Source organism: Fonsecaea nubica (assembly GCF_001646965.1).
Source record: "Fonsecaea nubica strain CBS 269.64 chromosome Unknown Scaff96, whole genome shotgun sequence".
In the NCBI taxonomy this organism is placed as follows: Eukaryota; Fungi; Ascomycota; class Eurotiomycetes; order Chaetothyriales; family Herpotrichiellaceae; genus Fonsecaea; species Fonsecaea nubica.
Window position 1 is genome coordinate 101,561 of NW_019173769.1, and position 21,872 is coordinate 123,432.

The 21,872-nt window shown below is 52.9% G+C and overlaps 7 protein-coding genes across 7 annotated transcripts; 3 read left to right on the forward strand and 4 right to left on the reverse strand.

The window, feature by feature from the left end:
- Positions 1-44: 44 nt before the first annotated feature.
- Positions 45-2,205, reverse strand: AYO20_09847 (hypothetical protein; the record flags this gene model as incomplete). Its single annotated transcript, XM_022648115.1, has 2 exons — positions 45-1,744; positions 1,821-2,205. 2 exons carry the CDS (start codon positions 2,203-2,205, stop codon positions 45-47), a joined length of 2,085 nt encoding a protein of 694 aa, XP_022495941.1.
- Positions 2,206-2,875: 670 nt separating this feature from the next.
- On the forward strand, positions 2,876-5,280 carry AYO20_09848 (hypothetical protein; the record flags this gene model as incomplete). Its single annotated transcript, XM_022648116.1, has 2 exons — positions 2,876-4,943; positions 5,003-5,280. The coding sequence occupies 2 exons, from the start codon at positions 2,876-2,878 to the stop codon at positions 5,278-5,280; spliced, it is 2,346 nt and encodes a 781-aa protein (XP_022495942.1).
- A 144-nt stretch (positions 5,281-5,424) lies between these two features.
- AYO20_09849 (hypothetical protein) lies at positions 5,425-6,402 on the reverse strand (the record flags this gene model as incomplete). The annotated part of the gene is made up of 1 exon (XM_022648117.1): positions 5,425-6,402. The coding sequence occupies one exon, from the start codon at positions 6,400-6,402 to the stop codon at positions 5,425-5,427; it is 978 nt and encodes a 325-aa protein (XP_022495943.1).
- A 704-nt stretch (positions 6,403-7,106) lies between these two features.
- On the forward strand, positions 7,107-9,128 carry AYO20_09850 (hypothetical protein; the record flags this gene model as incomplete). Its single annotated transcript, XM_022648118.1, has 6 exons — positions 7,107-7,198; positions 7,266-7,375; positions 7,471-7,885; positions 7,962-8,394; positions 8,495-8,632; positions 8,787-9,128. The coding sequence occupies 6 exons, from the start codon at positions 7,107-7,109 to the stop codon at positions 9,126-9,128; spliced, it is 1,530 nt and encodes a 509-aa protein (XP_022495944.1).
- A 692-nt stretch (positions 9,129-9,820) lies between these two features.
- Positions 9,821-11,316, reverse strand: AYO20_09851 (hypothetical protein; the record flags this gene model as incomplete). Its single annotated transcript, XM_022648119.1, has 2 exons — positions 9,821-11,191; positions 11,278-11,316. 2 exons carry the CDS (start codon positions 11,314-11,316, stop codon positions 9,821-9,823), a joined length of 1,410 nt encoding a protein of 469 aa, XP_022495945.1.
- A 5,421-nt stretch (positions 11,317-16,737) lies between these two features.
- Positions 16,738-18,032, forward strand: AYO20_09852 (hypothetical protein; the record flags this gene model as incomplete). The annotated part of the gene is made up of 2 exons (XM_022648120.1): positions 16,738-16,959; positions 17,013-18,032. The coding sequence occupies 2 exons, from the start codon at positions 16,738-16,740 to the stop codon at positions 18,030-18,032; spliced, it is 1,242 nt and encodes a 413-aa protein (XP_022495946.1).
- Positions 18,033-19,101: 1,069 nt separating this feature from the next.
- Positions 19,102-21,400, reverse strand: AYO20_09853 (hypothetical protein; the record flags this gene model as incomplete). Its single annotated transcript, XM_022648121.1, has 2 exons — positions 19,102-21,105; positions 21,167-21,400. 2 exons carry the CDS (start codon positions 21,398-21,400, stop codon positions 19,102-19,104), a joined length of 2,238 nt encoding a protein of 745 aa, XP_022495947.1.
- Between the last annotated feature and the right edge of the window lie 472 nt (positions 21,401-21,872).

The window sequence follows — 21,872 nt, forward strand, 5'->3', positions numbered from 1 at the left end:
GCGACCCTCAGTATATTGCAAAGCAGTTTCACCTGCGTGGTATGCTATCTCGCAGACTTCACATTAGTGATCTCCGAGATCAGATCTTGCAGCTCATTGTGCGCACCATCCTGATCTCGATCTGTGTCTGAAAGATGCAATCTCGCCGGAGCCGAATGACGCCAGAACTGGACAACCTCGTTAGGCATCCACGAATCCATGTCCTGAATCGTATCTTCGCCTTGTCTAGTTTGCGGCCTCATCAGCAACTCTATAGCGGCCGTGCTCAGTTTTTCGAATCTTTTGGCCAGAAGACGGCCCTCCTCCCATCGGTCTGAAAGCGATCTTAACATGAAGTTGACATCCGCAACTCCGCTCCACAGATCAAGTGATTGTAGCGGAGCCACGGTGCTGGCTTGTTCCTGAGTGCTTTCTGGTAGGTCGTCGCCTACATCCTGAACATGCCGCAATTGCCAATAAGCATGGATGATTGCAAGGCCGGCAGTGTAGACCTTTGCTGACGCGATTTGAACATAAAAGATCTCATTTGCTTCCACCAATCCACGATATGTCTTTGCGAAGCTGAGGGACGCATCCCACAGTTTCCGGAGGTCTTGTGGTGTCCTTTTTTGGATAGCCCGACACGGCCGATAGAGGAGTATCATACCCTGCAACCACTCGCTCCTTAGCAGAATACGAGCATGTTCCGACATGGATATAGGGTTATTCCGAGCCCAATCCTGGAACTGCTCCAACAATTCAACCACCAACTCGGCAGGATCCTCCGGTCTCTCTGACATGTACAGCTTTCCATATGCAAGTGATTGGAGTTTCAGGACATGATATCTTTGCTTGTATCCCAAGATTTCGTCCTCGGTAGCTTCAGAGCCGATGCTAAAATTGGGCACATCTACGTGAATGACCTTGTCAGAGATTTCGCAAGGGCGACCAGTGCCGAGAGAAATTGAGCGGTCAAATGAATACATTGACCAGAACAACCGACGTCTCGTCTCCAGCACATTGCCGCTCATCTGAATAGATGAACCACTAGGGTCCTGGTGCAACCCGAGATCGACGCAGATGCGCATACCTACCCCAACCAGGTACCAGGCATTCAGTTGTGACGGATTCAGAGTAGCATATTGAATGAGGAACAGGATTGCCTGTAACCCAGCTATTGTGTTCGGAAGGACTGCGTGCTCACGAAAGCGCAGGGCTGCCAGGAAGGTCTCAACGGCTCTACGCGATATCACAGAATCGACGTTGCGTGAGAGCGATGCTGTCGAGATAGCACAAACGACCAGGACAGTAAAATACGAATACCCGATGTTTGTTACTTTGTTCAGGCCATCTTCTGCCTCCTGGCCAGCTAGTCGGGGTGCCTTTTCGACATGAGACGTGTCATCCTGCACTGATGAGCCAGACGTGGAGTCGTCGTAGGCGAGCCTGAAATGTGTCCAGAAGCCCTGGACTGAGAAGAAGGGCAGGCGTGGGTACACACGCGCGAAGTACTGGTTTGCCAACTTTCTGGCGGTTTCAAGCCTTGGGAGCAGGGCGCGAATTTCGTCCAGGTGGTTCAGGTCGATGACTGAAGGCACAACGATTGACTCGGAGGCTGCCGCCAGCACGATGGTCGCCAGGTGCGGACCGTCAAGACAAGAAGGATCTGAAGATGAGGCAAGAATGGGCAGAGCCCCGATCTCGGATATGAGTCGGTCAATTTGCGACTTCTGGACCAGGCTGGGCCTGCCGCCCGGTTCAGAACCTATCGACGTCCATGTCAGTTACCGGGAACCTGATTGTCAAGGAAGACTACGGGGCGACAGCATATACCAACGAACCTTGAATAGAAGCGGCCGCCGACGACGGCATCAATCCGGCCGGACCATGTTGCTCCTGCACCGGACCTCTCCGCAGAGCACTCTCTTGTTGCCTCGGGTTCCTGTCTTTATGGAGTGCAACCTGTAACCGACGAATGCGGGCCTGAAGGTAGGTAGCGTAGTCACGCTCAAACCCCTGTCCATCCTCGTTTAACGAGCAGCTGGAGGCTCGTCCATACTTGCGGCAGCCACTGCACGCAGGTAACTGCCCATCACACCGGATCTTACGAGCTTTGCAGAACACACAGGCAGACTGCAACTGTTTAACGGTGAGAGAAACGTGCGAAAGAGGATTGTGCGACGGGAGTGGCGATGAGAGGCTGCTCGTGTGGAAGTCTGCTTGCATTCTCTATGCAGCAGGTCGATTAATGTCATGAGTCAGGGGCACAGCCGGTTAGGTGAGAGAAGAAGTGCGGTCCATTGCGATAGTATGAGAGTCTCCCTTCCAGCTGAAGTTCATCGAGTTCCCGTTGGAGTTTGTGAGATGCGCTCCAATGACTTCAAATCATGTGACGTGAAACTTTCACCGTCAACCCTGCAACCCTCAGCAATCATCTCTACCCAGACCTGAGACTTTGCAAGCGATCGCTTCTTCTTGCATCCTCGGCCGCTCTCGGAGACTCGCGTAGTGACACTTGAGTACCGTGATATCCTGCCGAGATTGTAACTGACACGGTTCTAGGGAGACGGAACTGCCGATACGGAACCGCCGAGCCCTTTCTCTCTCTCCCGTCGTAAAGCTTGTGGCGGGAATGGACTCAGAAAGACACCAAATGGAGGTGCCGACTTATGAGAGTGGAGTTCTAGTGGACGCTGGAACGCTTGGTGATGGGTACAAGCTTGAGAGCGGAAAGATGGAGGACATGTTGACAATATGAATATCTCGACAACCTTCGCCCCAAGCATCAAGCCAGAATCCACGAAACAGGCTCTTACGCGACTTGGAATATTGTCTACTCGTTTCTTGCTAGGCTTTACGACGGGTAACCTTGCTTCGACCTTGCACGCACCCTAATATGGCTCCATCACGATTGTTGCCTGAGCTGGAATTGATTCGAGAACCAGCGACATCAAGCCGTGATTTCCGCCGAAAGGAGCTCAATGCTGACTTGTGTGTTTGCGGAGGCGGCCTTTCTGGTGTGTGCACCGCTGTCACGGCGGCCAGACAAGGACTTCGAGTGGTTCTACTTCAAGATAGACCGGTGTTGGGAGGAAATGCCTCGTCTGAAGTACGGCTATGGATCTTGGGGGCGACATCGCACATGTTTAACAACAATCGATATGCTCGAGAGGGTGGTCTCGTTGACGAGATCCTTACCGAGAACATGTATCGGAACCCGGAGGGTAACCCTGTTATTCTCGACAGTCTGCTCCTGGACAAGGTTATTTCAGAGCCCAACATCGAATTGTTGCTCAATACCACATTGATAGGCTGTCAAAAGGATGGAGACAGAATTGAGCGTGTTCGGGCTTTCTCTTCGCAGACGTCCCTGGAATTCGAAGTCAAGGCCTCTCTGTTTGCAGATTGTACTGGAGATGGCGCTCTTTCGTTTCTGGCCGGAGCCCCCTTCAGAATTGGCGCAGAACTCAAAGAGGAATTTGGGGAGTTGTTTGCCCCTTCTTCCGAGTATGGCCATTTGCTTGGTCACTCGATTTATTTCTACTCGAAGGATACTGGCCGACCCGTCAAATATGTGGCTCCTTCATATGCTCTTGCCGATATCGAGAGCGAAATCCCGAGGTACAAGACCTTCACTGTCAAAGAGATGGGTTGCCAGTTATGGTGGATTGAGTATGGAGGACGGCTTGACACGATCCACGACACGGAAAAGATCAAGTGGGAGCTGTGGCGAGTTGTATATGGAGTTTGGAACTACTTCAAGAACTCTGGGAAATTTCCACAAGCCGAGAACCTTACGCTGGAGTGGGTGGGAATGATTCCAGGCAAAAGAGAGTCGCGAAGGTTCATGGGTCCGTACACCATCAAGCAACAGGACATCATTGAACAACGCTATCATCCAGACGCGGTTTCTTATGGAGGATGGTCCATTGACCTGCACCCGGCGGATGGGGTCTTTTCTGAAATCGACGGTTGCACTCAGTGGCATTCAAAGGGCGTCTACCAAATCCCCATGTCAACCATGATTTGTTCACAGATTCCAAACTTGTTGTATGGTGGCAGGATCATTTCAGCAACTCATGTCGCATTTGGATCGACTCGAGTCATGGCAACTTCGGGGAACAACGGGAACGCCTTGGGGATGGCAGCTGCTGTTTGCCAGAAACTCGGCGTTGATCCCATCGCGCTCTTAAAGAAGGACAAGATCCAACTACTGCAGCTCGAGTTGATGCGATCGGGGCAGTATATTCCTGGCTACAAGCTGAATGACCCGATCGACTTGGTCAAAGGAGCTTGTCAGGTTACCGCATCTACGGAGTTCAAGCTGCACAAGCTTCCAGCAAATGGGCCGCCAAAGGTCCTGACGAGAAGTTTGGCTCAAATGTTGCCTCTCCCAAAGGGGCCAAGTCCGTCCTTCCAATTCACAGTCGAAGCCATCGAAGACACGAAGCTCACGGTGCAGCTGCGTGGATCCAAGAAACCATACAATTACACACCCGAGGTCATTCTCGGCGAAGAGACAATCCGCCTTACAAGTGGCAAGAATGACGTTCGAGTTGACTTCAAGGTTGAGAATCCGCACGATCAGTATGTCTTTCTCTGCTTGATGGAAAACGAGTCTGTCGCCGTGTCGACTACACTGGACAGGGTATCTGGAATAATGACTGTCGAACACGAATGCACCCAAAGTCCACCAGAGAGGATTGGAATTGACGCTTTCGAACGATGGACTCCAGTCCGTCGACCGATGGGCCACAATATCGCGCTGACGGTGACACCTCCTGTCGAAGCATGGGCAGCTGAAAATGTGCGAAACGGGGTGTCTCGCCCAACCAAGAGAGCGAACTGCTGGGTTCCTGCAGGTAAACAGGGCGAGGGTGAAGCGCAGATGTTGAGGATATATTGGGAGACGCCGGTCAATATTGGTCGACTGGTGGTAAGCTTTGACACGGATTTCGACCATGGTTAGTACATTCTGTTAGTGATTGTTCTCGTGCGGTGGCCTTGCTGACTCTTGTCATAGCTATGGAATCTGTTCTGCGAGGACATCCCGAAAGCTGTATTCCTTTCTGTGTACGATCCTGGCGTGTGGTCGACCTTGCCCGCCTCGATGCCAATGGTCAACCATCTATCCTCTATCAAGAAGACGACAACCATGTCACACGCCGCGAGATTACTTTTGTGGAAGACGGGGCCAATGCTGGGCCTCTGACGAGCGCCATTGGGGTTGAAATATTTGCTCTGAATGGAGATGAGAACGTTTATGGTGGCATATTTGAGGTCCGTGCGTATGAGAAGTAAATGTGCGCTTGAAGGAGATCATACGTTTGGTCCATGTTGTATACAAGGAGATACGAGTGGATGTTTCACCGCGAGATATACCGCAATATACCGATCTTGATAGTTCTGTCTGTGAAGTCGCTTCTCCATCTTTTGTATCCCTGTCTATTTCTGCAGCTGAGTCGTATGAACCCGACACGGCGGCGTCATCTTCAACGCCCACATCTTGACCTGCCATTCCAGCGACTTGCTCCCGCAGAAAAAGACGGTTGCGGCGCTGGTCATATTTGCTAAGAGAGCATCTTTCGTAGTTTCTCCCCTTTCATGTCCCCCATCCTCTGCCATCACCGCCGAAGACAGATCGTCCATTGTCATGCGTCCAACAGTAAAGGACAGTGTCGCCGTCGATGGTCCTGATCTGCGAACCCGTGCCGCGATGTCGTCGCATTTTGGCCCAAGAGAGGCAAACGACGTCTGTTCGAAGGCATCGGTCCCGCTTGTGAGGAAGATGCGCATTGTCGTCCATTGGCAAGGGTCGAGCAGACCTTGTGGCAGGAGATGGGTCACGAGGTCGATGTCATCGAAGTGGATAGACCATAGGAGGGTCCGTCTCGTTCTCGTTCTTGTGTCGTAAGGGCTCGAGGGGAAGGGGAGGAAAGCGCATATTCCTATCCCACCGGCGACGCAGACTAAACCGGAGGGAGGAGGAGGAGGCAAGGAACAAGTGCTGAAATGTTCAGGGATGAATCCCCCACCAACACCGACGACTTGGACAGTCAGACTGCGAAATCGCGGAAGACCAAGCAAGCCCGTCACACTGCCGTTGCGGGTGATGAAGACAACCGCCTCCTCGCCAGCCTCCCGCTCATAGTCATGCTCATGCTCGCCGTCCCACCCTGATTTCGTTTTCCGAGACGGAGGATTACATGGCGTCACATGGATCCTCCGCCGTTCATCGTCCAGAGCACTCTCACCACCGATCAAATCCAGGCCCGCGGGGAGCTGGAGTTCGAGATACTGCGACGGACGCCATGAGAACTGGCCTTGGTCCCCTGGGAGGCGATGGAAGGTGTGTTGTGATATTGTCGGAGTCAGAGGTCGCGTGGAGTGGTGAGTCAGGACGGCATTACTAGAGGAACCCATTGAGAAGGGCAAGAATGTTGTTTACTTTCGACCATCTCCGACTTACTTTTATCTGTCAAACAACAAATGAGGATTCTCGGCTGTTTCGACATTCTCGCTCTTGAGCCTCTGCTGTTTTGGATGCCTCTGGATTCATCAGCTGCCTCATCAACCTCTGGCGTCTGTCACTCCACCATCTCAGACGGGTTAAGGCAGAGCAACTACAAATCCAGGTGAAAGAGACGGAGCCTCCGACTCATCGCCAATCCTTCTAGCTCGAGCGCTAGGCCCCTCCGTCTCGGAAGCGTGAGCCATTCTCCTCCACAAAAACACCGTGGGCTCGCTTCCCCACAATCCTCTCGACTCAATACGGGGATGGCGCCTGCTAACGCGCAGGAGACACCATTCGTGGTCCATTCCGATGCGAGCGTCGTCTTCTGCTCTCCTCTCGTCGTCCAGTAAACGAGCAGGAAGTGCCGAAGAGGAGAGGAAGCCAGAAAGGCTGGGAGGACAGGGGACATGGTTCCTGATCGCTGTATAAAAACCCCCACTGTCTGCTTTTGCATTGAGAGTAGACTGGGTTCAGTGATTGTCGAGGGCTGCTTCACTGGCCGTTGAACATACAGTGTGCCGACGCCTCATTCATTCTGGTCGCTCAGCATTGTTACAAGGGGTATTCTCCCTCACGCACGTCTCCTCGCCTCCCATCCGAGTTCGCGAGAATCATGGAGGCAGCGACGACACCTTCGTCGCCCAGGGCTAACTGGCGACTCTACTTGGCCGCGGCGTGGATGTCCCTGGGAGCCATATTCTGGGGGTGAGTTTCTATTCCTGAGCTTTGCCTTTCTGCAGGAAGTGCCAGGCTGACTGGTAGATGGCTCAAGCTATGACATTGGCATCATTTCAACCATATACGTCGCCCCCGGTTTCATCTCATCACTGCACCATCCGTCGTCGAGCGAGACAGGACTGATTACGGCGATTTACTATGCGGGTATGTGACTTGTACTGCTTCCCGAATGATCTTGTCGTCCATCCTTTGCAATGTGTCTTCCAGGAGAAAAGCTGCTAATATGCCTTTGGCTCTAGGTTCTTGGACTGGCTACGCCTTCATCGCGGGCCCTGTCAACGAGAAATGCGGCCGTCGCTGGACCGGCTTCTGGGGTGTCTCAATCCTCTGCGTAGGAGCAGCCCTCCAAGCCGGCGCCGTGCACCTTTCCATGATGATTATCGGACGCATCATTGCGGGCCTCGGCACCAGTCTGGTCGCCTGCGCTGTGCCGTTGTATCTCAGCGAGATCAGTCCCGCGAGGACGCGAGGAGCCTTTGTCGCGTGCAACCAGATCGGCATCGTCGCCGGAATCAGCATCGCGTTCTGGATAGGGTACGGCTTCAGCCACTGGACTACGGGTAGAGGGGTCGATCTTCAGTGGCGATTGAGTGTCATCATGCAGTTTGTCCCTGCAGTGCTCTATCTTGCTCTGATACCCTTCTTTCCTGAGAGGTAAGGAGTCCTATGACACAGCGAAACTCGACCATCCCCTAGGACTGCGAAGTACTTGACTAACATCTTCCAACAGCCCTCGATGGCTCATGGAGCAAGATCGAATCGACGACGCTGCCAAAGCCCTCACCGCCCTCCGCGGGCACTCGTCGAACGTGGCGTTGATCCAATCCGAGCTCGATGAAATCCACGCCAATATCCTCTGGCACAAGACGCACTCTGTCAAATCCGCGCGGGTGCTCTTCACCGACCGGCCGCTGTTCGCACGGCTCTGGCGCGCATGGACGCTGAACTTCCTGCAGCAGATGAGCGGCGCCTCGGGGATCCGCTACTACTTACCGTCCAACTTCAGCGCGGCCGGGACGTCCAAGGAGCTGAGTCTGCTGGCGAGCGGCATCGACGGGACGGTTCAGGTCGCATGTACGATTGTCGGACTGTTGCTGATCGATCGTATCGGGAGGCGGTGGGCACTGTCATCCAGTGCCGCAATTATGGCGTTCAGTTTGATGGTGAGTTTTGACCTGGTTGTCCTCGACCACAGCTCCCCTTTCTAGTTGGATACGTCGTCCAGAATGAATGCATGCTGACAGCCCGGCGATGAATGCATAGATCAACGGCGCATTGCAGACGGCGTATCCGAACCAAGTCAACAGTGCGGCCAACTACTGCAACATCTTTTTCATCTTCTTCTTCACTCTGGGCTACTCAATCGGCTCAGGTCCTGTAACCTGGATCTATTCGTCCGAGGTATGCTTTCCTTTCCCTGTCAATTGTCTGACTACCCAACCAACGAGGCTGGATATGATACGATATCCTATGCTATCCTAGCCCCCCCCCCTTTTTATTCAGCGCCTTTCCTTCTTCCAATCCTGCGAACTAATACAAAATCTCCCTTCTTCAGATCTTCCCCGCCAACGTCCGCGCCTCGGGCCTCGGAATCGCCGCGTCGGGCCAATCCATCGGCGCCATCATCGTCGGCCAAGTCTGGCCCGTCGCGGTGCAAAACATCGGTCCGCGCACGTACTTCATCTTCATGGCCTTCAACCTCGTGTGCCTGGCGCTGGTGGTGCTCGCGTGTCCCGAGACGGCCAAGAAGTCGCTCGAGGAGATTGACTCGCATTTCGGGCGGATGAATGTCTTGGACGAGCGGGATTTGGGTGTGGGCGACAAGGAGAAGGACAGGGGAGGGTATGCCGAGACGGTCGAGGTCGCGGTCACGGAGGCGGTGGAGGGGAAGAAGTGAGAAAGGAAGTGAGAACTCAGGCTTCACAGGGCTGAGTTGCACTCGCGGATAAAAGGGGTCTTTGAGCTTTTCGATCCTTGCCTTGGGAGTGAGTTTGTCTGTACGCGACGATCATGGAATCCACGACACCGACAAACTCGTTGGACATCCACCCTCTCCTGTGAGCTGTAGAGCCATATACTCTTGAGATGATCCATGCTCACCTCTCTCCCCCCTTCCCTTCCCTTCCCGTCCACTACGCAGCCAGCCAGCTACAGTAGCTACGTCGACGGGCTTTGGTGTAGCAGACACAAGAAGCAGGCCAGCCGAGCTCATATAATCCATCGAGATATGCTATACATAGTACATAGTACATATGTCACGTCCATAACATGTTACCGAGTCGGGGTCATATTTGGTCGCTTGACAAGGACCTGAAGTACTGTAGGTAGGTATGTATGTATGTATATGAGAAAACCCACCCAAGGACTGCACAAGGGGGGTGGGCGGGCACACAGCACCGTGAGTCTGATTCGACTGTTTCGCTTTCCCGCTCTCTCTCTTGTTAGGTATGTTACCACCACATATATATCATATCATATCATATCATATTACCTTAGCTTAGCTTGCCCTTACCTATCCTATCCTATCCTATCTATCAATTAGTTATTGATCATGCTAACTCGTAAACCGTGAATCCTCGTTAGAGGAGGTCACCCATTCCAGTTCCCCAGGTAATGCCTCTCGATCTGCGCCACGATCGCCTCCGAGTCTTGTTCACGCTGCTGCTGCTGCGTGGGGCTTAGAGGTGTCGGGTCCGAGAGGGACCGGGCGGGCGGTTGTGGTTCAAAGGGCCGTGTCTCGGGTATTCTTGGTACAGGAGCTGTGGGAGGAGGGGGTGGTGGTGGTGGCGGATGAGGAGAAGCTGAAGCTGACGCTGAAGCTGGACCTGGGAGCGGAAGAGGAAGTGGCTCGATCGCGTCCGGGTCAGGGTCTGGACTAGGCAGTGTCTGACCTTTTACGATTGTCGACGACTCGTTCTTGTTGTTACGGGCATCTCCTCCCGTAATGCCAGAATCGATATTCTGGCTCTTGTTGTTGCCGTCGTCCCTCCTCCTGTAGTACTCCATGTCTCTCCCGAGCCCGCCAGAGGGCAGAAGCACGGACTCTTTGCGCGAAGCATCCACGCCCGCATTGTCCCGCGCGTCCGTGGCGGTGATCTCGGTGCTCACAAAGGAACCATGCTTGACCGCGCCGGATCGCGGCGGCGTCAGCCCACTGGCGTCGGGGGACTCTTCGTCCGGGGCGGGAAAGCTGCTCGGCGCGATGCCATGCTTGATCAGGGCGAGGAGCTGGTTCAGCACGATGAACTCGAGCTTCAACTTGACGGCGTAGCAGAACGGGTGGATGACCACCTTGAGGGTGAACATGTCGTTGCAGTCGACCGTGATGAGGACAATGTCGAAGACGATGGCCACGACCTGGGCGGTGATGAGCAGTTGCATGACGCGGTGGGTCTGGCGCGAGTAGATGTCCTTGAGAAAGTTGCGCGTGCACCAGATGTACATGAGCGAGATGATGGTCTCCTGGACGCTGAACCACACCACCTGGATCCGCTCCATGACCTTCATGGGCGTGTACCAGATACCGGGGTGGGGGGAGGAGATGCCAAAGTCAAAGATGATGATGGGCGTGTGCAGGACGATGGCGTCGGTGACGATCATGGCGAGGACGGCGCGGCGAATGCGCCGGTCGTGCACCACGAGATTGAGCCGCGAGTACAGCACGAGGGAGAAGCCGGTGACGTTGCCGACCCAGCCGATCTTGAAGATGATGCTCGAGATGATCCAGTTGCTCTCGTTGAAGAGCTTGAGGATGACGCCCAGGACGTGCAGCGCCACGCCCCATGTGCAGACCAGGAGGGACCAGAAGTAGAGACCCTTGTGCCGCCGGAAGGTGAAAAACACCTGCAACGTCAACTCGACCGTCATCCAGAGCGACACAGCACAGAACCCGGCCACCAGACAGTATGCGGTTGGGTTCCATGGGATGGCCACCGGCTCGAGGGCCGGGTGTAGACTCCACTGGTCAGCACTCAGGAGTCAGTAGATGCTTCACCCGGAAACGACGTCGCCTGGGAAGTGGTAGAAAAGGGACGATAAAAACCCACATCGTATTGTGCCAGCGGGACAAAGTCACATGCCGACATATCTCAGCTCGAGGACGGAGTGGCTGTTTGTTATTGGGATCGGGATTCCATTGGGTCTTCGCCAGCCTCAGGTTTGCGTCGTAAAGCTCGTAAAGCCCTTGCGCCAGCCTCTTCTAGTTCCCTGGTGTGATTCTTGGACCTTTTCCCCTTTTCTTGTTCTACACCGCACGATTCGCGGGAGACTGTCCCAAGCCCTGCTGAGAGACTCGTTAAGCCAGCCAACGAAATCAAGGGGAACAAGCGATAGGACCAGCGACGAGCGACGATTGGGACTTGTGACTGGTCGAGTCTCATTCAGGCCTTTTGTAGTGGTCTTTTTTCGAGCTTTGTCAATATTGCAATTGAAATCAAATCAAAGGCTCGGATGAGAAAGCCAGTGGCCGGCCAGTCACCAGTTTGGGAGGAGTTTCTCTCTCTCCTCGCTGCGAGCTGGTGGTGCTGCATTGATTCTGCAGACGACCCAGTCAAAAGGCCCAATCGCTCCATGGCCTGCCTTGTCTGCCTGCATTTGCCCGCAACGGCTGACGGCGGTTCTAGGCGATCGATATACGAGGGGCCTTGAGGGTCGTCTCAGGGTCAGAGGTCAGGCGTTGGGATGCGCACCAATGCCATGATGAAGAAATGTTTCTCGGCAGATGGCGTTTGGTTGGGCAACGATCTTTGACAGGTCAGGGCGTTTCTGGTGGCTGGTTATTAGTGGTCAGTAGAATGAACGGTTTGGGCTGAACGAAGCGGAAAGGCGGAACAAGGGACACAATGTGAGATGACACTGCATATTTGTCGTCGTTGTCGTCGATGTCGTCGTCGCTGTCATTGTCGCAGCCAGTCCCTCACAATATTCGAGCCATTCACTACTCGGTACAGCCACGAGGGAAGTCAGGATCTCAACCATGTCGCCAACCACACTACGAGAATCTCCAGCAACTTGAGCCGAAGAAAATCTCGGTGCTGATCTGACTGATGAGGATGAGGAATCATGGGATGCGTCGGAGGCTAAAAGCTCCTCGGCGCTCCATAGCGCGTCATGATATGCAAACAATATCGGCGGAAATCCATAGTGGCAATCTCAGAAGAAAAAATATATAACAAATAATAATAGTCGCGTGTCACGACTCTGCGCGCGCGTCTACGAGTTAACTCGTTCTTACATTAGTTTGCCTTATTATTGTGGGGGACCGACAAAGGGAGGATTTACTTGGGAAGGGGGCCAAATTGCATCTTGGTTGTACGAGGGATCGAAAAACAAATGCTGTATGTTGTTATTCCGAGTAGATGGAACGGGGGAGCATATTGATAGTCAAAGGAGAAACGAGGAGATGGAAAGAGACGAGCTGAGTTTCATCAGATCTGAAATTATATTGAACTCCATATACCAACCTACCGAGTGTTGACCACCAGCACAAAAACGCTGATCGATCTGGACTTTGCAACACTGGCTCGGCTGTCTCAGCGTCATCTCCGGCAAACGCGTGCCCTTGTGCCTTGTTGCTTGGGATCCTTTTTTGCTTCTTTTTTTCTCTTCTCCATCTCTTCCATCGCGTGCATACTTGGTACATGGGTCCCCGTGTCGTGTCGTGGAGTCAGGAGCTCAGCCATAACCGTTGTCAGGTGGTACTTGGGTGGTTCTCGTGCTCGTAGACACCGCTGAGGAGATGCTTCGGTCTAAAACCCACGGGCCCTTCCTCTTAGTCTCCTGTGATGTCAATAATAAGTGGGTAAAAGTATCACCAAGAGGAAACGGTCAGGGAGGGGGGGTGAGGGCTCATGCGTCTTGAGTTACACGGATCTGTAACCGCTGGAATAAGACTGCATCAGAACTCTGTAACAAAGCGAGGGAAACTCACTGTTTTGCAGATCTGGACCAGAGGTATAATGACAAGACAGGGGTCCTTGTGCGAGTCAAAAAGGGTGCAGCAGCTTTTCCTCAGATCGACTCGCTTGACGGAGATGAGGGTTTGCCAGAAACGAACAACCCGATGGTGCCGCCTCTAAGATTATCCCTGTTGTAGGTAGGATGGTTTGCACATGGAAGGTTTGGAACCATTTGGAGTGGCTGGAAGAGCTTCCGATACATGTCGACCACTCACAGTGCTTGATGTCCAGCAACTTGTCGAGATAGGGAACGGAGCACGGAGTACCCTCGTACCCTTGTAGATCTCTGGATCTCTAGGCACGACAGGGGGACAAGTCAAAGCTAATTGACCCATCTACCCATTTCTCGTATCCCTGTCGTCCACAAGTAGCACAATCCTGGGGTCACTTTGGAATCGGTGATGCAAGGCAACAGAGGACGAACAACCACAGAGTGGTGCAGCATCAAAAGCTGTGCTCGCCATCTGCTTCAGGTCGTTTGAGCTGGGCTGGTCCTTGCGGCGAGAGCTAGCCACCATCATGGAAGTCTTCTCCTAGCGAAAGACGACAAACTCCGGATAGCCAGGGCCATGCAGAATCATCTCACGTCAATCACGAAGATCGCGCAACAGCAATTCCCGCGTGTTGGCTCGCAGAGCAAAAAATTGTCTTGGAGTAGTCCCCTCGTACTGCAGTAGTGACAATTCGCTCGCAGCTTGCCGGTCAGGCTTGGACCCCGAGTAGCTGGTCAAGACTTCTGTGGACTCCGTCAGGCTTGCATTAGCCAGGTTCGAAAACAAGGACCTGACGGCGACATGGGCCAATGGACGCGCCTTGACGCGCTCTCCTCAAACCGCCAGCCGCGCGACCAGAGTGGATGTGCTGTATGGTTTTACATACATAGGAGACCAAAAAAAGGCAAAAGGATGGCAAACACCGCAAAGAGCTCGGGTTGTAAGTACTTGGTAATGGGCCTGTACCTCGTACTTGTCACGGGTAACGACCAAAACAACAATGGGTTGACGGGTGATCGGCTCAATACAACAAAATGTCGGTTGTCGATCTGATGATACATACGAGTAGCAATTTGTCTGAGCTGTGCTGCCCATCAGGAGCTCCAACAGGAAGTAAAAGGAAATTTGTTGGTGTCAATGATAGGAGGTGTATTGGATTGAAGTCAAGTGAAGTGAAGTGACAGGAGTCTCACGAGCCTCAGATGAAAGGAGGAGGTGGTAGCAGTAGTGGTGGTGGTGTGTCGACCGAGTATTGCGTGAGTACCGAGTACCTGTTCAGAGGCACCTACGAGTCAAGCTGGGCATGCCTAGATACCTTGGGTTAGGGGGCGTTTACGGGGGTGCTACCCCAGGCATTCAGAGTACTCGGTACAGTGACATAGTTAAGCCATGGTAATGCCTATCCCTCCCCGGGCCATCTCGCTAGTGGCGATACTAGCCTGGAAACATGTTTGCCAGAGACCAGGACAAAGTTTCGGGGACCACTGGCCGTGGATAGAGGGCTGAACAAATAAACAGCTGCCACAATAGCGGTCACAGGCTGGCCCGGTGCCCTGCGTGCCCTGTCAAGCCTGTTTTCCCTCAATGAATAGTTACGGAATCGTCGTAGGTAGTAATGAACCGTACGCCATGGCTTGCGGCTGGGCTGGTCGCCGTTTCTGGAGAGCCAGAACCCGCATAATTGGAGCTTTTGCTTCTCTGGCTGGCTGTCGCGCAATCCGCCAACCCGCACAAGCTGCAACCCTCAACTTTTGCCCACCTCGCTGCCGTCCCTGATTCCCTGGTTGTTCTGCTGTCGACCCCTGCAAGTCGTGTCTGGGGCCGCGCCCTCGCCCAATCGCTGCTGTCAGGGCCAACCATCTCGTACACTCCATTGACTCCACTCTGACTTCCTCATCTCAAGACTTCAGACGGGCCTCCTGTTCCTTTTTCTCCTCGTCCACCACCGTCCTTTCTCTCACAATCCTCAATCCCATGAGGCCTTGACCTCGTCCTCTTTTTATCCGCTCCTTCCCCTCCTCCTCCTGTCGTTGGACCTTCGGATACATCACGACTCGCCTGTGTATCTCTCATGTCCTCGACTCTCCTCCCACGCAACCAGCTCTGACCACTGTTCCTCCTGAGCCTTGTTCGAGCTGCACCACCCACACCCTGCACTGCTCTTGAAACCTGCACTCGTTTACGCAGAACGTTCTGGATAGCGTTCTGCATTGGGTCTTCTGGGCACACAAAAGATCCTGCATCTCATCCAAGAGGTAAGGACCTTTCTTTGCAGTGGCTGGCTTGGACAATGGGGCAAGAGTGAGATACAGCCGTCCCAGAGGTCTAGAAAATAAAACAACCCCAACGACACCAGGTCCGTGGCGGGACAGCCTCTCTCCTCTCCTCTCAGGCCATTGGACATATCGACAGTTCCAGCATACACTCACCGTTTCCCCTCGCTCCTCACGAGTCTCCTCCTATCCCTCGTATGCTCTCTAGGCCTCCCCACCGTCTTGACATCAAGGAGAAGAACTCAATATGAGTTGGCGGTGCCCTGTGCAGGTGAAATCAAGAGGAGGACCTAAACAATCTCAAAGTGTGCTGGGCAATCTTGTCAGAAGGGATGCAGTTACCTCGTCGAGCCTCCTTGACCAGATGCTCAGAAAGGAGATTGAGCCCCTGTGGCTCGGCAGTCCTCCTGCCATGAAAGGGAAGACAGATGGCCCAAACGACACTGCAGGGAAGAGAAATTCGACCTGGTGTTGCCCTTGATCATCTATACCTTGGACCTCGATTGACTCCCTGAGCGACACATGCAATCATCTTCGGCTGGCCGGACCCATGATCTTGTTAACCCTTTTTCTGCCACGCCCCCACATTTTCAACGCAGCCTGGGAAATGTTCGCTGACCAGATATTCTCAAGCAGATTTGCATCTCCCTTAGCAGAACGAGGTCACCACAGTCTGGAATAGCCAACGTGCTTTTCAGATTCCGAGGTCGGTGCTCTTTTCTCCATTCCTTCAATCAGCGGACTGACTTCATTTTAGATTTCCCAGTGCAAAAATCCCGTCTCCTTCGGCGGCCTCCTCAACCCGCATTCCAGTCCAAGGCCCCAATCAGACCCCGGCGGAGTCGTTCATTCGACCTTTGCTGAACCTACGCACGAGCAGTCAATCTACTTGGCATACCAATCCTTGGCCAGATGAAGAGCATTCGTGTTGATCCCTAGTAACAAGGATTTCGAAATCGCCGTGCCCTTTCTCCCTTTCGGTATGTCCTAGCACCTCACTTACCTATCACCGGCCTGCTAACCACACCACGCACGCTCCAGCTTCCCAAGTCTAGAAGAGACACTTTTAAACTCCTTGGTTCCTGGCCACCTCCAGCCTCGCGAGCAACATTTGATTGCGTCCGATCATTTCACTCTTTTTCAAAGCTTTTGCCAACTACACGACTGTCACTCACTTTTTATCCGTCGTTAATCTTCACCCCTCGAGCAATCTCGATATCTCACCTCTGCTCTGCCTCACTTCCAATTGATAATTCATCCGCCATTTCACCAATCTTGCAATCATGGCTTTCAACAACAGAATCTCATCCTTCGGCTCCAACGACAGTGGCTACGAGAGTGGCATCGTCGAGGTCTTTGACGAACCCCGCCGCCCAGTCATTAAGAACCCAAACCATGACAAAGAAATTGCCAGACATCGTCAGCACCTGATGGCGTCGGAGATGTCGAGAAGAGATGCAGATGAATACCAGCAAGACATGCTTGAGCATATGCTTAAAGTGGACGTGAGTAACTTTGGTTATTAACGCGTGAGTTTAAACTGACACTTTAATTCAAGGCTGAGACCATGCCCGACGTCGACGCAATCGACATCCAAACCGAAATTCAATGGTACATGCGCCCCTACCTCCTCGATTTCTTGGTCGAGGCCCATACAGCTTTCCAGCTCCTACCCGAGACTCTCTTTCTTACAATCAACCTCCTCGATCGCTACTGTTCGAAACGTGTCGTCTACAAGCGTCACTATCAGCTTGTTGGTTGTGCTGCACTGCTCATCGCGGCAAAGTATGGAGATAAGAAAGAGAAGGTTCCGACAATCAAAGAGCTAAAGTCCATGTGCTGTTCGCTCTATGACGACGACATGTTCTTGCAAATGGAGTGGCATGTTTTGTCCACCCTTGGTTGGGCTATTGGACATCCCACTGTCGACGCCTTTATGCGGTTGGCCGTCAAGGACAACGTCTACGACCCCGAAACAGAAAGCTTGACCCTCTACATCCTGGAAATTGCCCTCTATCACCGAGACTTTGTGTCCAAGCAGTCACACACCCTTGCCCTTTCGGCTCTAGTGCTAGCTCGCCACATCCTCGGTCGGCCTCAAGCTCGCCCCAATGAGTTTGGTGCTCACTTCTGCAGCACCACTGTTATGGAGTTGCTACAAAAAGTTCAAGAGCCTTCGGGCATTTTGGCACGCAAGTATGCCTCGGTGCGCTACTCTGGTGTTTCTCGAGTCTTGACCAACTTCCTGGCTCAAAAGGCTGCCATGTCGGCCTCCCGAGCTCCGTTGACTCCGACCTACGATCTCAGCCCTCCCTCGGCTGTCACCAAACCCGCAGGCTCTGAATACTTTCAAACTTATGCTACACCTCAAAAGTCTCAGTTCCCGTCATTGGTCCAGCATGGTCTGTACACACCTCCTATCACTCCTGAGGGTGACATGTTCGGCGTGACACAGAAGACCTTCAACGCCCCTAATCAATGTGCACCTCCCACACCAACTCCCACCACTGTGGACCAACAATTTACCTCACATTATCCGACTTCAACAACTCAGCAATGGAGCCGCGAAGCATACTGAATGTCCGTTGATTTGAGCGAGGCTCACTACGCTCAAGAAGATAGAATGATCCTCCCAGCTTTTCGCTTCGACCGCGTCATACTGTTCTGTTAGCACACACAGAAGTGTTTCTACTACTACCGTCAGAATTGTGAGATTAGTTTTTGTGCATTGCAAGCGTTCTTGTCATGTTTCCGAGCATCGATATCCTCTATCAAAATTGGGGGGGAAAGAAATAACAGCGAAATCACTCTTTAATACCGGGGACCGACCTAGGGAGAGAGAAAGAGATCGATGTCAGATGGTGGTCCCCCTCTTGAGCAGAGGTCTTTGAGAGGTAGAAAGTTTCGGGTCTGTCAATGGGATGGGCGCCGGAAACCAAAACGATCAGTTATTGTGAGATTGGATTATCAACATGCTTAGTGCTGGAGCTCATGGAGCATTGAATGGTTATGGAAACTGGGCCCAAAGGGAACTCGAGTCAAATAAAAAAAGGGAAACCGCCTTGGTTTGGCTGTGAACTTTTATTGTAAACCTCATGGAGGAAAAGATTGACTTGACATCCTTGAATCTTAAGTGAAGAATACAAACAGTCGGAAAGGATTGAGAATTTCCTTTTGGCATGCCGAGTGTTTGTGACTCCGCCGTGCTATTTGACCGCTGACCATCTCTTTACCTTTCCTCGTCGTCTCTGTCTCTGTCCATAAGGGCAAGAATGGGAGCCGTAACGGTGACGAGTATCGCGATACCTGATTTGATAAGCTCTTTCCCCCTGAACAGCCCCGTATCGTACTGATTTCATGATCCCTCTGATAGCCAGTATTATGCACCACCCTTTTTGGTGGTGATCCTCAAAACACTCGTTTTCCTTTGTTCATTTGTCCCATATCATAGTCACCAACAGCTTCCCTCACTTCGGAGGAGCCAGCACAGATGACATCGCCAACTGGCGTCTTTTCTCCCGATGCATCAAGAGTTGTCGGCATCCGTGGCGCGTTTGGTGGATGTCTGTTCATACGCCAGTGAACAGACACACAGGCGATGCAGCTGTCCGTAGTCGGCATTTGTGTGTTTGTGTGCTTGCGCCTACCTACAACCATTGTCCCAGGATCTGCTGCACCAGGCCCGGATCCATGTCTGCGCGTTCCAATTCGACTCTCTGCAACTCGGCGGGATCCAGGTTGCCGATCGTGCCATGCACATCGTGTAAATGGCGATAGCACTCGAGTTCAACCGTGAACCTCTCCAGGCATAACCAGCAAAGGTGCGTGCCACAACCCTGGCAGACCATGTGGTTACAGCCCCCTTCCTTGTACATTGCTGTCCCACAGGCCGGGCAGTCTTTGATGTTGTTTCGTTTTTTGAACCGCTCCGTCTCGCGAGATGCCGTGCTCTCGTCGCGGGCCTGTTGACAAGTGAGTCCGTCGTGACTCAGTTTTCGGCATCTGGCGCAGATCGAGGTCAAGCAGTTGACGCATGTAAACACACTGGCTTCGTCGGAGACTTTGTAGATGGTCGGGCAGTCAGGCGTCGGGCAGTACTGCATCTTATCAGGTTGGGATCGGATGTGCGCGCCAAAGGAAGCTTCCAAGATTGCTTCGAACTTGTCGTGGCGGAGAATTTCCTTGAGCTCTTTCAAAGAAACAACTTGGCCACAGTGACTGCTATTCCCGAAACACACGATTGGGACCTTCTGATGTTTCACCTCTTCGCATAGACCTTCGAAACAACCGCGACAGTAGGTATGACCACAGTGAAGTTTGACAGGATCCTCAACAGTCGAGAAACAGCAGGGACATTCCTCATGATCATCGGCTTGGTGGACTTCTGCGTCCTTGGAAGTGCGGTCGAAAAGGAGAGACCTGGCCAGTTCTGTCTCAAGAGGACTACCTTGAAATATTATGGCTGGCGGTTTTCGCTGTATGTCCATTTTTGCATTGTTCCTGCCAAATTTCCTGACCAAGCGGCGGAAACCTCCAGACAATGCCGCTTTGAAGAGATCCCCTTCTAGAGTTATCAGATGGGTTGATGAGTGAGAGTTGAGAAGTTGGATGATTGTGCGGCGGGCTTCTTCGAATAGAGGTTCCAACCCGTACAGCTGAAGTTGTTGCTTTCGCAAGTCCCGATAAATAAAGATCTTGCCGTCTTGAGAGATAGATTTAAAGCATGACAAGGCTTCGTCTTTGGCAAAAAAGTCATGCCACAAAGCCGAGCCGCCATCGTCAAGCACAACTGTGCCAGTCAACATCTCTCCGAGTTTCGATTTGACACGCGCCACATCTTGTGGTCTTGGCCCATAGATCCTCAACATGACAAGCTTGACCTCGCGGTGGACATGTGCAGAAATGCTGACCTGGCCCTTGTTGTTGGATTGGAGCTCCTCCAATTTATCTTTGAGGACAGAGTGAAGGTCGCGGAGGACTGGGATTGCGACAGCGGCAACTGTTTCGACAAATAATCTTGACCCCAGGTCTGGGACATTGGTTTGTACAAGAGCGACCACATCTCGGGCGTCAGACGGGGACTCAAAACACGCAAAAGCCTTCGTGCGAGAGCCAGACGCAGTCGGCTCGATGTTGAACGATCGTAGCTTGCGGCCAGTCTGCATCAGGTGCTCTTCGACCCAGTCCACAGCTTCCTGTTGGGTTTTTTGTGAAGTCGGCTTCCCAAACACGATATCGTCTGGCTCAACGCCTCTGAGATGCTCCTGTAGATCCTTCGTCGTGGTTTCGACGGAGACATTATTTAATTGCACCGACCAGATCGACTTTGGCCGCCCATTCCGCTTGGATGGAGGTTGTATCTTGCTTGTAACCTGACGGCCTTGAAGCTTTCTTTCAAATCTCTTACTGGCGTTTGTTGCCCAACGACTGCTTCGGTAGTGAAGCCACACGATTCTTGAAGGGTTGTACCATGAACAGAGAACGGTCGAGACTTGTACTTTAGTGGTCGGTGGATGTCCACGTACACCAGTGTCGTCTGATGGGAACTTCACATCGAGGATCTGGGTGCCTTCGCCGATGCGGACGCGGGCTCCCTTGAAAGACCTCTCTGTTTGAGAGATGTCGTTGGCTAAAGACAAATCGTGCGTGTGCTATAAAACCAGATTAGCTCACCGGATCCTGAGTATCGAACTGTCGAGTCAAATGACTTACAGTCCCAGCAGCCACCTGGCTCAGACTGTTGTCCGAGTTCGCAGGGTGGGGGTAACGGCAGTCAGGGCCGTTTCGACACGCCCCCCGGGCGTAAAACCTGCAAACAGGCTTGGGCGGCGATGGGGTGTCGGCGCCCGCGGGGGCGCGACGAGGAGGGAGAGGTTGCGCATGGTCGAAGCGGCAATCTGTGCCGCGGGCGCAATTGCCCCTGGCAAAGAACCTGCAGGGCGCCATGGCACAACCGTTAGAGAGAGAGACAAGAAGGTGAGAAGGACGCGAGGAGTGAGAGACGAGTCTTCACTTACCGCTCAAAGCAGAATCACTGTTAATCAACCTCTCAGACCATTCAGGCAACTGTATCGATTTTGAGGATTTGCAACCAAGTGACCGCCAGACTCAGTCGCAGGATGGATGATTGCACACCATCATCACCATTATCGAGACAACACCCTCTTGTCACAGACGGCCGCCCAGTTGCTGATATGCCTTGTGCCGTTTTGGCACCGCGAAGTTGTCACACATTGACACAATGTTAACAAGGGCGTTCCTCCGAGATCCATCGGAACTCAACCTGCAGAAGACGAGATGACAAGAATGTCCTGTCTTTGTATGATGTTCAAGTTCGTCCTCTAGTCGCTTGTCTTCAAGAAAGAGAAGCGAAAAGCAGCTGACGTTGGTGGCTTCTCTCAACACTCTTGTGGGGGGG